Raw genomic sequence first — 14,173 nt, 5'->3', positions numbered from 1 at the left:
AAGCCTGATGGTAAGAATAACTTTAATCTAGAGGAATTTACTGTGATCTCTGGTGTGAATGTTAATATCAAAGAATTCGGTATCCATCCTTAATTTGAGCTCAGCTGAATAAAATTTCATTTTGCAAATGGATGCTGCTTTGCACTTGTTAGAACCAGTTCCATTCAGAACCAGTTCCATTTAGTTTTGAGTTTTACATGGATGAAGGTACATTTTCAAGGGCTAAACAAGGGCTGAGTTGAAAAGGATATAAAACAATTGCAAGCAGTGTTCAGTGCAAGGGTATGTATTTCTTCTTGAATGTCAGTATAGCCTTTGAAAAACTACAGATATAATTGTCTTAGGGAGAAGGTTTGCTATTGGTAAATAAAGTGAATATGAACTCCTATAGTATTTTTTTTCTTTTTGAATTTAAATGAAATTTAAACCCTAATTTTGCAGTTTATCCTGCAGGTTTACTTAACCTAACGTGAAGTTCTGGCTTGATAATATTTAACAGTCGGTCAAGTTAGTGCAAACTTGAAGTGTAATTTTTACAACAAAGTGGTGCATAGATATGAGTGGTCAGTTAGCAGTTTTGCATTCTGTCACAGGACAGCTGGCTACATCAGAGCCTCTCTCAAAGCATTTCTGCATAGCAGAAAAGATTAGAGAAATTTTGTTCTGCATTTCACATGCAATTTCACAAACTTGTCCTCTAAGACTGCCAGGGGAATGTAGGAGTTGTCATATGCTTTAAAATGAGTTTTGTCTATCCCAGTATCTTGTTTCTATTTGTGTTTCGTAGTCTGGCCATTACTACATGCTTCCCCTTGAAGTGTTACGCTGCAAATGTCAGATAATTTATCTGTCATATTGTCTGCTTCTCTTTTCAGGCTGTGAAAACAGCTTGCTGGTCTTTCTGGAATGCCTAGGATAACTCTGAATAATCCATATAAAACACGCTTACAAAAAAGTAATATCAAACTAAGGTTCTGATTCTCTTAACTCTGTGGGGTGTTTTTCTATCACGTGCCCAGTAAAGCTGGATGTGTGAATCGTGTTCTCGTTGATTGGCTAACCAGTACTGACTGACTCACAGAGCATGCTTTTCAAACTGGCCCTGGCCAAACTGCTCTTAGATAGACTTGCTTGGTTTTATCTGTGGAAGAATGAGATTATTTATTCTTTTAGTAGGTTTCTTTGAATATATGCATATATGCACGTACACACACATGAAAAAGGAATAGATTGCCCCATAGTGTTTAATTCTCACTTATGTAAGAAGAGTTACCTTCTGTAAAAAAAACTGTGGAAAATGCCCTAGGGGTGTTTATATGCTGTTATTCCAAAAGTAACACAATACTGGAACGTTAAAATTGGCTGAGTGTTTGTTATTTTGTTTCTGTTGCTTTTGCTGTCATGAGCTTTGTTTCTCATCTGAGACTTCGATTATTTTACAAACCCATCAAAGAATAAGAAATCCTGTATAGCTCTGTCATTCCTGTCATACCTTTGAAGATGACAATGTTCCCACCTGATGCTTAATAAGCAAAGATAAAAACATGTACTGTGTTTCCAGGGGAATTGCACACTGAGTATTGCTGTTTGTGGCATACACTTTTTCAAATCTTGTCTGGGACGATGGTAGTTACGTTGGCACAGTGCATGGCTGTAACTTAATCCCTCATTTCAAGCGTTCTATGCATGTGTGAAAACCCTTTAGTTTAGAATTAATTTATTTGCCAATTTTGCAGGAATTAAATTCTAGCTTAAGAAATATTCTGCCATTGCTCTGCTGTAGGAATACCCTTTTTTTCTTCAGCAAATGGCATTGTTCGTCATGATTCTACATCCAGACCCCAGTCAGATGCATGTAACACATACAGCTGTGGCTGCAGTACGAGCATCTAGCCACACGTATGCACAAAAATGTGTTCTTAATTAGAAGTTAAATATGGCTTTATTGAAACAGTAGTAAAAGTCCTGCTCTTTGTCTTCACAGGTCCAAATCTACCAATGGCAACTGTTGATATCAAAAACCCAGAAATTACAACTAACAGATTTTACACTCCGCAAGTCAACAATATTTCATATACCAAAGAAAAGAAGAAAGGAAAAACTAAAAAGAGAAGATTGACGAAGGCAGATATTGGAACACCATCTAACTTCCAGTAAGGACTTATTTTGGAGGTTTTGTCACTTATGCATGCGAATATGCAGGACTTACATGTGTGACTGTTACCTGTAACCTGAACTTGATTGAATGCTAACTGGCATTCTGCGGGATTTAAAAGCAAGTTAACTTAAACACATGGAGTTTATCTGCAATAAAAAGTTGCTTTTTGTCTTAAAGTAATTTGATTAAGCTGTATTAAGATGGCTTGCTTAAGTGGTCAGCTCCGAGTAGATTCCTATTTCTTTCAACCTCACCAGTTGACTCTTAAACTCATTATTCCTACAGCTGTGCACTCTTAGCTGTTCTGTGTCAAACAAAATACACGCATAGGTCCTTACTTTCCATAACGGCGGAAGTGGCATAGCTGTATGATACCTGACTTTGTAAGCTTGGGTATATGGGTTCACACTCTATGTCTTGTGATGAAAGCATGCTGTGTGTATATGCTTTTTTAGGAACAGGTTGTTTTTTCTAGTATTTCATAGATATCTTTGTTCTTCTAGAATAGTTATCTGTTGTTCTAAGCTTCATTTTGAAAGTTGGTTTGGTCAGTTTACTGAGTTAACTGTTGTTGTTCTTAAATTATAATTTAAGCTTCTGCCTTTTAAAGTAAGTGCATTTATTTTGTGTATTTCTTTGCTGTGCTAAAGCAAACAACAGCAATTTGAAAAGCTTAAGTTAGTCCAGGAGTGACAGCCTTGATGAAGTGTCGGAAAACCAGTGTGAGGTTTATATGCCAAATGAACATCTTGTTTTTTCAAGCCATTATCTTGCACTGGTTCCACTGACATGCTTTTCCAGGATAAAATTCCATATAAGTAATGCCAGTATTAACAGTTACAGTAATGTTTTTGTAGTGTATTGAGAGACTCCTGTTACATAGTGGACAGAAGCAAAAGGAGAGAAGCTAAAATGCATTCCTGTTCAGATTGTGCTTAAACAATTCTGACCTCGACCATCTTTCTTCCTGACATGAGTGTTGAAGTCCTGCATCTGTTAATGTTACTTACTACTGAAAAATGAAGAATGAGAAAGAGTGAGACATAAGGAAATGTGAACAGAGATTGGCAGCTGGTCACTGTTGTGGCTGTACTGATGCAAACTTCAGCATATGCAGATGGATTGTAGTTAATGATCTGTATTAGTTTCACTTAGCTCTGATGAGAATTCCTGGAAGGCTTGTGCAGGAGTGAAGACAAACAGGATTTGATGCTTTTGTTTATGTTTGTTGGGTTCTGACAATGGTGGAGCACTTCATGTGCATTCGTGAAATATTAAAGCAGTCATAGAAAAGCTGAGAATAAGATGATAAAATATTTAATGAGGTTCAAACAAAAGATAACTTGTATTTTATGCCAGTATTTGTCTACAGGATAACATTAAGTGTAATTTCAAATTTTATGTGGTAAACCTTTGAAAAAGAAGCTTGGAAGTCTCTTGTTCCATGTTAAGTCTAGCTCAGTTTTGGATAGCGTGCACCAAAAGTGCCATCATGCTATGTTAAATACTTGTAATTGCTGCTTTTTGCAGATATGTACAAATTAACTCTTGGTGGTGTTCAGGGAATAAACCGTTAGAATAAGTTGTGTGCAACTCGAGCTGTGATACTGGTGAAGACCAACATTCACTACTGCCCTTGGCAGGATGAAGTTGCAGTCAGCAGATAAAATGATTGAATTGCTTCTGCTAGTCAGATGTGGGCATGTAGTGTTTTGAGAAACAAGCAAAAGAATGAAATTATGCTTATGCTTAATGTTAGTATAGCTTGATACTATAGCTTGATACCCACTCTTTAGGTATTTATAAGCAGTGATGACATCTCTTTTTGTCTTCTCCTGACTGAGCAGGCCCAGATCTCTCAGCCTTTCCTCAAAAGGGAAATGCTCCAGACCTCTAATATTTTGCCACAGCAAAACTAGCAGAGGAATCTAGATTTCCACTTGATAAAAGTGGAGAATAAAATAAAGGAAGCTTTATTCTCTTCTCTACTATGGTGCTAAAGAGTTAAAATTACTTAGTGTCTAAAGAGGCTGAAGATAGAAACTAGTAATAATGCAGTTAATTGAGTGTCCTGTTTATCTTAGATAACAAGGTCCTTTTTACTCTGATTAAGTGGACTTTTCTGCTTTTTTTTTTTTTTTTTTTCAGACACATTGGACATGTTGGTTGGGATCCAAACACAGGTTTTGATGTAAGTAATCTTAGTGTGTTGCTCAAGCTTCTGAATGATGGAAGGCTGTAAGGGCTTTGTAATGCAAATTGTGGAGATAGGCATCAAATAATTTAACTGCACATCAAAATAATTACACTTCTGTAATAAGGCACTCCAAAAATGCCTCCTATTTATTTCCATGGAAACTACAAGACATGCAAAGAACACAGTACTGTTACAGGTTTTTTTCCTCACTACAAGGATATTTTAGAAACTTCTCTGTCAAGCTCCTAAATGTATCTGACTTGCAGGTGAACAACTTGGACCCAGAACTGAAAAACTTGTTTGATCTATGTGGAATTTCAGAGGCTCAACTGAAAGACAAAGAAACTTCCAAGGCCATATATGATTTCATTGAAAAAACAGGAGGTGTGGAGGCAGTTAAAAATGAACTGCGCAGACAAGGTAGGCTTTCTTTTATTTCCACACAAAACTTTGTATGGTGTTTTTTACCGTAGGGACTTAAATAGAAGCTGTTGATGAGAAACTTGATTATTTTTTTTTCTTTGAACTTCGTATTGCCTCAGATGTATTGGGTTTCATGTTTCTTTAGGCCATACTCCATGTAAAAATGTCTGTGTGTGACCCACTCTGTAAGGGTAGGAGTGGTACCTGTGTCAGTTAAATAATGGCTTGTAACAGTGACTGCATGTGTATTTCATACAGGGGTTTCAGACTGCAAAAGTTGCACGTTTGTTTATAATTTTGATCTTCATGAATTTAAGCTTTAGAAGCAATATTCTTGTTGTCAGTTATAGTGGAAGTACATGAGAGGTGTGTGTGGTGCCAAGCATGTCTGCCCTGCCAGCACCGCGAAAGACAGAGACCTGTTCTTTAAGGTAAAACGTGTAAGCTTTGGAGCAGGAGGATCTGATTTCACGTTCTGACGCAAGGAAATTCTGAAATAAGCTTTTTCTTTCCTAGTCTTCGTATGTGGTCTGAGATGATGCATTATCTACTACAGTATAGCAAGTTAATCTGAATATTAGGCTGTCAGTATAAAAGTTATAAATACTTGCCTACAACACTTCTCAGGAAAAACAGAAAATGGAATAATAATGCCATTGAAATGATAGCAGTCTGGATAAATAATTTACGTAGCAGAATAGCTAAAAGTTCAGAGTACAGTGACTTTGTTACATTTATTTCTAGGGCCCCCACGTTGGAGTGGTATGTACTTGAGCTGGAATCTGAGTATATGCTTTGAAGTATTCGTGCTGCTGTGTGATTTCTTTCCTGGATGAGAAACGTTAATCCGCATCTTTTTGACTGCAGTGCTATAAATTATGATCACAATGTTGTACATAAATTGCAAGCAAAATTTCTATTACAATCTTTTTCAGCAACAAATCTTCAGTTTCTTTATACAATCTTAACTCTATTAAATTAATTCTATTAAAATATGTACAAAGTTCTTGATCCCAACCTACTCATCTTGAGATTCAATTGAGAGGACTTGGCTTGGAGTCTTGTAACTAGCTTGAAATACTTCTAAAATGCCATTTTTGTTGTGTCTATTCAGGTTATGTCCACTTGCATGTATACAACTGAAAGAAATGCTGACTCATCTTTAACATGCATGATAATAATCTGCCTCTGTGCTTTTTGATAGAGGTAGATAAAAATACTCTGGTGGTTTTATCTGATTACGTAATATGTAGACTTGGCTGACGTTTGAAGTGTTTTTTTCTCAACTGAAACACATTTTCCTATTTCACTGCAAGAATTTCTGTGCTTAACTACTCACGCCACCAGGATGCTGTGCAGAGAGTTGCTGACACTTTGTTCTGCTGAGATAGAACTTTCTCTAGTTCTGATATTGATTGTTTGGTTTGGATTTTCTGGGAGCAGTACTGTCAGCAGAAGATTTTACAGACTTCCATGTTAACAGCCATGTAGCATTTATAAAAACTAAGTTGTTCTGTTTTGCTTCTCTCATCTGTTTGGGGGGAAGGGAGAGAGGATGAGGTCATGGTGCTCCCTCCTTGCTACTCCTCCCTCTTCACTTCAGTTGAGTCCAGGCAAGCCTTCAGAAAACAAAGCAAAACTTCCTGTGGAACTGTGTTTCCACGACTGGGAGGTGGCATATTGCTTTAGATGTGATGTAAGCGAGATCTTTTGCCACAGGAAAACTTGAGCTGTGAATTCAAAATCTGCAGGCACCACAGGCTGAAGCATGGCTGTGTTGCGCATCATTTGTGAGTTGCAGAGAAACTCTCTGTAGTGCTTGCAGAGTAAGTTGTGTTTGAAAATACTGCCCTCCGATGGCCAGAAAGGAAGCTACAGTCAGGATAACAAAAAAGGGGAAGGCAGTGTCCTTTGTTTATTTTGTTTTTAAATCAAGAACGTTGGCAGTATTTCTCTTGTATAATACATAAAGTTCGAGAGGAGATTTTTCTCCTTGCTGTTTCTTTTTTTAGGGGATGGGAAGTATAGAGAAGTTTGTGGAATTTGGGACATAATGTGTGAATTTAGAGTGGATAAGTCTGTGAGATGAGCAGGGAAGGAGGGATGAGCACTAAGGCACCAGTGCCTCGCACTCCTTCAGAATTCCCTTTTTTGGCCTTTGCTCTCTGTACTGCAATGCAGGCAGGCTGTTCTGTTCTCTGAGCATGTAACAGGACAGAAGAAGTAAAGAAGCATCATCTAATACCCTTTTATGCTATCAGGCATATAAAATCAAATGAGAACTTCTTAATAATCCAGGTGCTGTCTTATGACTCAGTGGTAATGGGCAGCAACCACAACTTGCATTACCACAATGGTAACATGGTAATGACTTGATGGAAGAGGAAATAAAGCTGTTATTTAAAATGCCATTAGCAAAGCAAGCACATTTCAAGGGCACATGATATAGAAGTGATGCTCTGTGTTGAAATAGCCCTGTATTACTTTCTAAAGTCCTTTCCACAAAGATGTTGTTGAAACTAATTTTGAATAAAGGGATGAAGAGTTTATTTACAGAGGTTTTGAACTTTTGGGAGGGAGTGGGAGGATTTAATATCATTCACTCATATTTTTCAAGCCTAGGGCTCACAGTATCTGCTATTGGCAAATAAAGATTGAGCAAAAGTATATTTGCCACTGGTTGCCAGTTTTTTCAAGGTCAGTTTGTCCATATACCCAGAACTCTCATACAGTTAGAGAACTATAAAAAAGGTTGTTCTCAGATGATAGTTTGGTAGTTTAAAATGTAAAAAAAAAATGTCTCTAAAGAGCCATCATGTTACATTACTTCATTGCTGCAAAGCAAGAGAAACTCACATTGTTAGGATAGTATTACTAAGTGAGTATTAGATCATTTAGTTACTTTGCTCTTAAAAATAGGCTTATTTGCCAACCTGTAGATGGTGGCAGAAAAGAAGATAACTCTCAGTAGTTGTAAAGGTACCTTTGTTATGGTGAAGCAGTCAATGGAGAGCTTTGCAATAGCTTCTCTATCCTGTTGCCTGCAAGAGGAAACTGGTTCATTGAATTGAAGTTTTGCCCTAACCTGTCACCTTGAACTTGAAATGCTGTATCAACAGTACTGCCTCACTCTTTGTCTTTGTAGAGGCTGCCACGTGGTGCTTAAGGATATGAAGGCGTGCTGTTAAACATAGTAATGCAGTATGTTCATCTTTGTGTCCCACCTATTCCTAATTGTAGTGCATTTATATTTTTTAAAGCTTCATCTTCCAGTAGCAAAAACTTTGCATCTTATTCCCTAATCAAATAATGAATTGTTTGTCAAGTGGAAATCCTGTATTCATTTTAAGTGTGTTTTATAAAACCCGTTCCCTTTGCCTTCTGTCCTCAACGTTATCTCACAGTATTGTTTTGAGTTTTTTTCTACATCCTTTAGTGGGGAATTCAATCCTTGACTTTCAAGTGCACTTGTACCATGAAGGATATTCCTAGCATAGTACCAAACGAAATGAATGACCTGGATAGTATAGTGACTTCAGTCTTTTTCTGTACTGCACTTCTCCCTGCAGTGTTACTGCTTTTACAAGAGTTTACAAAATAAATGACAGAGATGAGCTGTATTCAACTTAATTTGGATTCATGTAAGCACAGCTTATATTCAGTGATCTTCAACTTAATCCAGGGTTGGTAAAACTTGTACGTGCACAGAGATCCTTGCAAAAACCAAGTCAAACCCTTTTTTCCTTCTTTTGCCAGTCTCTGGAGGACTTGAGAATACTAAGTAATGCAATTGTTAAATTATCTTTTGTTTCAGCTCCACCGCCACCGCCGCCGTGCAGAGGAGGACCCCCTCCGCCGCCACCACCACCTCCCCACAGCTCGGGCCCCCCTCCTCCCCCTGCCAGAGGCCGAGGGGCCCCACCTCCACCTCCCTCAAGAGCCCCAATAACGGCACCTCCTCCCCCGCCTCCATCTAGACCAGGTGCCGCCGTGCCCCCGCCTCCCCCCAACAGGATGTATCCTCCTCCACCGCCGGTGCATTCATCCTCTGCGCCACCTGGTCCTCCTCCGCCACCGCCACCACCGGTCAGCGGGTCGTCTGCTCCCCCACCACCACCTCCTCCTCCGCCGCCTCCTGGTCCTCCTCCACCGCCAGGCCTTCCTTCAGAGGTCGATCACCAGCTTCCAGTTCCTGCAGGAAACAAAGCGGCGCTCTTAGATCAAATCAGAGAAGGAGCCCAGTTAAAGAAAGTAGAACAGAACAGTCGACCGGTGTCTTGCTCAGGAAGAGATGCGTTGTTAGACCAGATAAGACAGGGGATACAGCTCAAATCTGTAAGTAAACGTTTCTCATTTAAGTCCCCCGGGACTTGCAGATGGCTGCAGTATTGCAATATGAATAATAACTTCTGGCCATTTTTGAAATGATGCTTTAAACAGTACTACTGTATAAATGATTAGAAAGTGAATTTACTATGAATGAGTACTGATGCATGAAATTATTCTTGTTTAGAAATTTCTCACTTTTCAGTAAAGCTTGAGGCATACAGTAATGTTTGATTCCACAGTGTCGTGGCTGTGAAGAACTTGTGCAGGAACTATCAAAGATTGGTGATGTCATGAATATTTCAGTCAAATCTTCTACACATCTGCAGAGGATGAGTTAGGCAGTAACAGTACTGGAAGGCAAACACTAGATGTTTTTGTGGTACTTCAATATTGACTAACTACTGACTGTGGTAAAAGAATATAATTAAACTTCATATTTCGAGGTACATTTTTAACTTATAAAATAAATTGTAGTTTCAGTCTTCTTTGTGGCTGATAGTGAACTCATTGATTTTATAAGGTTTTTTGAGAAGCACAGAGATTCTGTTTTGTTAATAGTATCAATCTAACGAGTCTCTTCTTCCAAGGTATCTGATGGCCAGGAGAGTGCACCACCTACACCTGCACCCACCTCAGGAATTGTGGGTGCATTAATGGAAGTTATGCAGAAAAGGAGCAAAGCCATTCATTCTTCAGGTAAGCCTGATGGAATTCTTCTCACTTCTGGGCATTAGGTTTTCAAGTGTTAACATCTCTACTGAAGACCAAATTTGGGGGAAAAGGTATGGGTTTCCAGCATGCAGTTAATTACAGAATGCTCTAGGCAGACCACTGCTGATGGTTTGAGTGAGTGCTTTGTGCTACTTTCAGTTACTGGTGTATAGTAGCCTTCACTTACATTGACTTCAAAATTACTAATCAAAGTTAGGGTCCTATATTAAAAAATATATATATTCTTACAGCTGAGGTTCTTTTGGAGTTACCTGAAATACTTTCCCAAAATGTTTTGAAAAGGTTTCTCACGATGTGTTTGTAGAAGCCAGGGCTGTTGCAGAAAGTTACACTTAAAACTGTGGCTTGCTGTGTGCTTCGGATGCCACCTGCTGGGTAACAAGCAGATAACTCATGTCACTTGACCAGTCCCATTCTAGTACTGAATCACTTTTTCAATCTTTAGTGCTTGGAAAACATAAGGCTGGAAGATGATTTGCACTTGTTGTAATACCAGGTTGTAGTAAATGCAGTTCAGTAGCTGCGGTGCAGCCATTGAGGTGCATCTCTTCCCTTTGAACTTTGCAACGTGTTTTTCTTTCAGAGGTGGCATTAGTACCAGATCTACCCTTGCAGTCTGTGTACCATTTGACCATTAAATGTAGTTTAGTGGTTTGGTGCCCAGTGTTGTAATCTGCGTGGGTTCTTCACGCTAATTAAATCCTGGGAAGTTGCTACATACACCATTTCTTGGAAGGGAAAATGCTCTTGCCAAACAAATCACTTTATATCATTAAAAATTTGCAGCATGCAAAAACTACGAATGGAAGGCTGGATAAAGGTAACAAATCTGATGTTGAAGTTGAAGTTGTGCATTACACAATTTAGAATATTCCAGTCACCACAACAGTCCTAAGCTCACAGAAATATTTTTATCTGCTTGCACAGTAGACAGATGATATCCTGTTACAGAAGAACCCTGAGATAGTGGTTCTTAGCTTCTAGAAATTAATCTGTCTTAAGTTTAAAATTCAATCTGGAACAAGCTGGCTGGCTCTTGCGTTCTCTGAAAAGGAGTAATAGAGTGTGCAGTGAGAATTTGACTATTTCCTCTTACATCCCAAAACAATATTTTTTTCCTACAGAAAGGATAAACACTTAACTTTCATCCATTATCAGTCTAAACTGAATGCCACGTCTAGCAACCTTGAAATACTATATTAGCAAATGTCTTGACCTCCTCAAACTGCTTGTTCTTTTGTCACAAGGCTCTGGGAACAGTCAATAGCACTTTCGTAATGAGAATTTGATGCATGCAAGCATCTTGTTTTTCCTGTTTTTTAGATGAAGATGAGGATGAAGATGATGAAGAAGACTTTGAAGATGATGATGAATGGGATGATTGATCATATATTATATTATATATATATTTTTTAAGGTGAATGATATACTAAACACTACTTTCTGTCTATGGATTCTGTAAAATTATTATGTAAATGTTCTACCAATTTGCTGTATATTTTTGTTGCCTTTTGCTTTTTTATTAATCTGTGCAATACCTCATTTAATCTGTAAAGGTTTGTCATAATCCTCTACAAAGCTACTCCCTGTTAATGTGTGCAAGTTTACACCTGAATGATCATGTACATGTGAATACTTTCCATTCCATCAGTAAGGGAGTTTAAATGTAACATGTGAGACTGACAAAAACCTTAATGTAATTTAGTTATAATGCAAGAAGGAAAACACTATTTTCATACCCTACTTTTTCTGTATCTAAATTTTCTTATTAAAACCTAGTATAGCACTATGTTCTTTAAGTGATGCAGCTCTTAGTTTATTTAGCCCCTTCATTTCAAATGCAATGCTACTTGAATGTTGAGGCTGTTTTAATACTATTGCATGGTTTCAGATACATCACAACGTTGCAGTTCAAATCTTAGCAGTATACCTTTCGTAAAACAGAATCACCACAGTGCACAGCTAGTTGTGAAGATTGCCTTGCCATAACTGTAGCAATACTGACTGCTGTTGAATAGCAGGAGTAGTTGAATGCTTTAATTAGGGAACTCTCCATCAGAATTAAACAGGATGGCTTTATGTTGTGATACAGGCATCTTTGATGCAGACCGGTTCAGTCCTTTTTTTTCCTAGTTCTTGACTTTTCAGAATGAAGAAATGCAGATTACTGGGGGCTGTACTGAAGGCTCGCAATTGCTACAGTTTGATTTATTTTTAAAATCATTTTTATGTGGTTTTCAAGCTGAAGGGCTGCGTTTAATGCTTGCTTCAATAATGTTTAATTACTTTTAAAAATTTGTAGGGCATTGGTGTACTAATAAAGTAAACATAAGCGGGATTACTTTGCGGTCTTTGTGTTATGGTACATGGCAAATACTGAAACACCAGTCCTACATGCAAAAAGTTGGAAAGCCATTAACTCACAGCATATGGTTTGACGGCATACTGGAACTTCATGGCAGTATTCTGTTCTCATACGCTGGCTTTAAGACCAAGGGTTGTGGTGAAAGTCAAGACCCCTACTCACAGGAGTTGTGTTTGAATAAGTGGACAAAAATGGGATTCTTACTTCACAGCTTGAACGTTTATACGTTGTATTTTGTAGTGCAGTAAATATCAGCATATCTGCCTATTATAAAATACTAATCTTTGCTAAGTGGGTATTTAATATTTGCAGCATTAATTACTGTACCTACTGTAATTTTCAGGTAGAATTTTTTTTTTTTAAATATACATCTGACACAGAATGTTTAGTTACGTCAGTCATATTTGGAACATAGTTAATGCATAGTCTTGGGTCCTTGACTGTAGTCAAGGTATCAGACTTGATTTAAGTTATCAGAATTGTATTGACTGAAACCCAGTGACGACCTGATGTTGGCGGGCTGGACCTGCATGATATGGCTTGGATTTCTAACCCAGTGATAGCCTAGTCTCTAGTGAATTAATTTAGTCATATGAGAAGAAAGGAAAGTTGCTTAAAAATAGTGGGAGAAGTAAGGTTGTAGTTAAATTATTCAGAGGATGCTAACTTCCTTCTGAGAGTAATTTAAGCACATAACATGAGGAAAAAAAAATTCCAAGTGGTCTGATTTTCTTGCAGTGGCTTTCTCATTGCCCTCTGCTGCTGGAAACACTTTCTGCTAGCTTTGCTGCTCTAGTGGCTTGAGTGTTGGATCATGTGCAAGCGCAGCCACAGGTAGCTAATGGCAGTGGAGTTAAGAACCTGTGTAGGAGGAAAGTACTTGTATGGCTTTTATATAACTTCTGGCACTGCTCCTTCATTGTTCTAACTGCATATAGGGCATTTTAAATTAAGCGGATGAGGCCTGGAGGATTTCCTAACATGCTACTTACTAGACATGTTTAGCTGTTATGTTCCCAGAGCTGGAATTTATGTAATATAGTTGGTAATTAAGCGTCACAGTTCATTGGTCAATTTTCTCTTCCAGGTTTTGGGAGCTCTGAAGTTACGTTACTGAGTAAAACTTTAATTTGTAGATACTGGCCAAAGAAAGCTTTTGGTTTTTCATTTCCTTTTCTTCATGCGAAAATACACTCACGTTCTGTGGTGTCCAGGTTAATATTTACTTTAAAATAGTGTATGTACATGAAAATTTCAGGCATAAACACTGCAGTTGCAGTTAAGTTAGTCATAACTGCATGCTTCAGCACTCTGCTACTCGCACTGTGAGCAGAAGATAACATTTCACGATGCTGGTGCATTGTTGCTAAACATTGTAATGAAGGCCTCTCTTATATATATTCCAATTAAATGACTGTCCAGATAGCCTTAGCAATTAACAAACTAGCATGAGGCTTTGTATTTCAACACTCTATGTGCATAGACAATTTCAGCTAGCACTTGTATGTATGGAATCCGTAAGAACTTCTCAATCATTCAGTTCTCCATTTATCAAACTGAAATTTTTAGTATGTGAATTTTTGAAATGTACAGTGAATAGGATGTTGCACTGGTGGCAATTCATCATGGAGCATAATAAAATTAATTTGACCCAACTAGTGTAAAACTGTGTGGTTTGTAAGTGCTAATTGTGGCACAGCTTTTAAAACAGATGTGCATCTTGCTCATACGCTTTACAAGTGGCTTGGGTTGCCTCGTCAAGTTCACAAAGCAGTGAACAGTGACTGTCAAATTGCGGTAGTTTTGGCGTCTGGAAAGTTGGATTGTGCTAGTGAGTAAACACAATGAACAAGAATGTGACACCCTCTGCTCCTGGCAGATCTCACAGCTGCTCACAGCTCCTCTGGAAGCAGCTACTGCTGGGGGAGCGCAATAATACAGCGACATTTCAAGGTCAAACGAACTTGGC

The 14,173-nt window shown here is 38.2% G+C and overlaps 1 protein-coding gene across 2 annotated transcripts in view; it reads left to right on the top strand.

Annotated features, from left to right (window-relative positions):
* The window catches only part of WASL (WASP like actin nucleation promoting factor), a 49,808-nt gene extending 35,949 nt beyond the window's left edge, over window positions 1-13,859 (top strand). The window contains exons 6-12 of one of the 2 annotated variants that reach the window (XM_052667794.1): window positions 1,985-2,153; window positions 4,307-4,349; window positions 4,622-4,775; window positions 5,523-5,540; window positions 8,593-9,113; window positions 9,695-9,803; window positions 11,163-13,859. In XM_052667794.1, the coding sequence (XP_052523754.1) occupies window positions 1,985-2,153; window positions 4,307-4,349; window positions 4,622-4,775; window positions 5,523-5,540; window positions 8,593-9,113; window positions 9,695-9,803; window positions 11,163-11,224 (1,076 nt within the window). In that variant the 3' untranslated portion in view covers window positions 11,225-13,859. The remainder of the gene's footprint in view (window positions 1-1,984; window positions 2,154-4,306; window positions 4,350-4,621; window positions 4,776-5,522; window positions 5,541-8,592; window positions 9,114-9,694; window positions 9,804-11,162) is intronic. The other variant, XM_052667795.1, reaches the window with a different exon arrangement.
* Window positions 13,860-14,173: the final 314 nt, after the last annotated feature.

The sequence above is a fragment of the Tympanuchus pallidicinctus genome, unplaced genomic scaffold (assembly GCF_026119805.1).
Source record: "Tympanuchus pallidicinctus isolate F22 unplaced genomic scaffold, pur_lepc_1.0 scaffold8, whole genome shotgun sequence".
NCBI lineage: Eukaryota > Metazoa > Chordata > Aves > Galliformes > Phasianidae > Tympanuchus > Tympanuchus pallidicinctus.
This window is presented reverse-complemented; position numbering and strand designations above follow the sequence as displayed.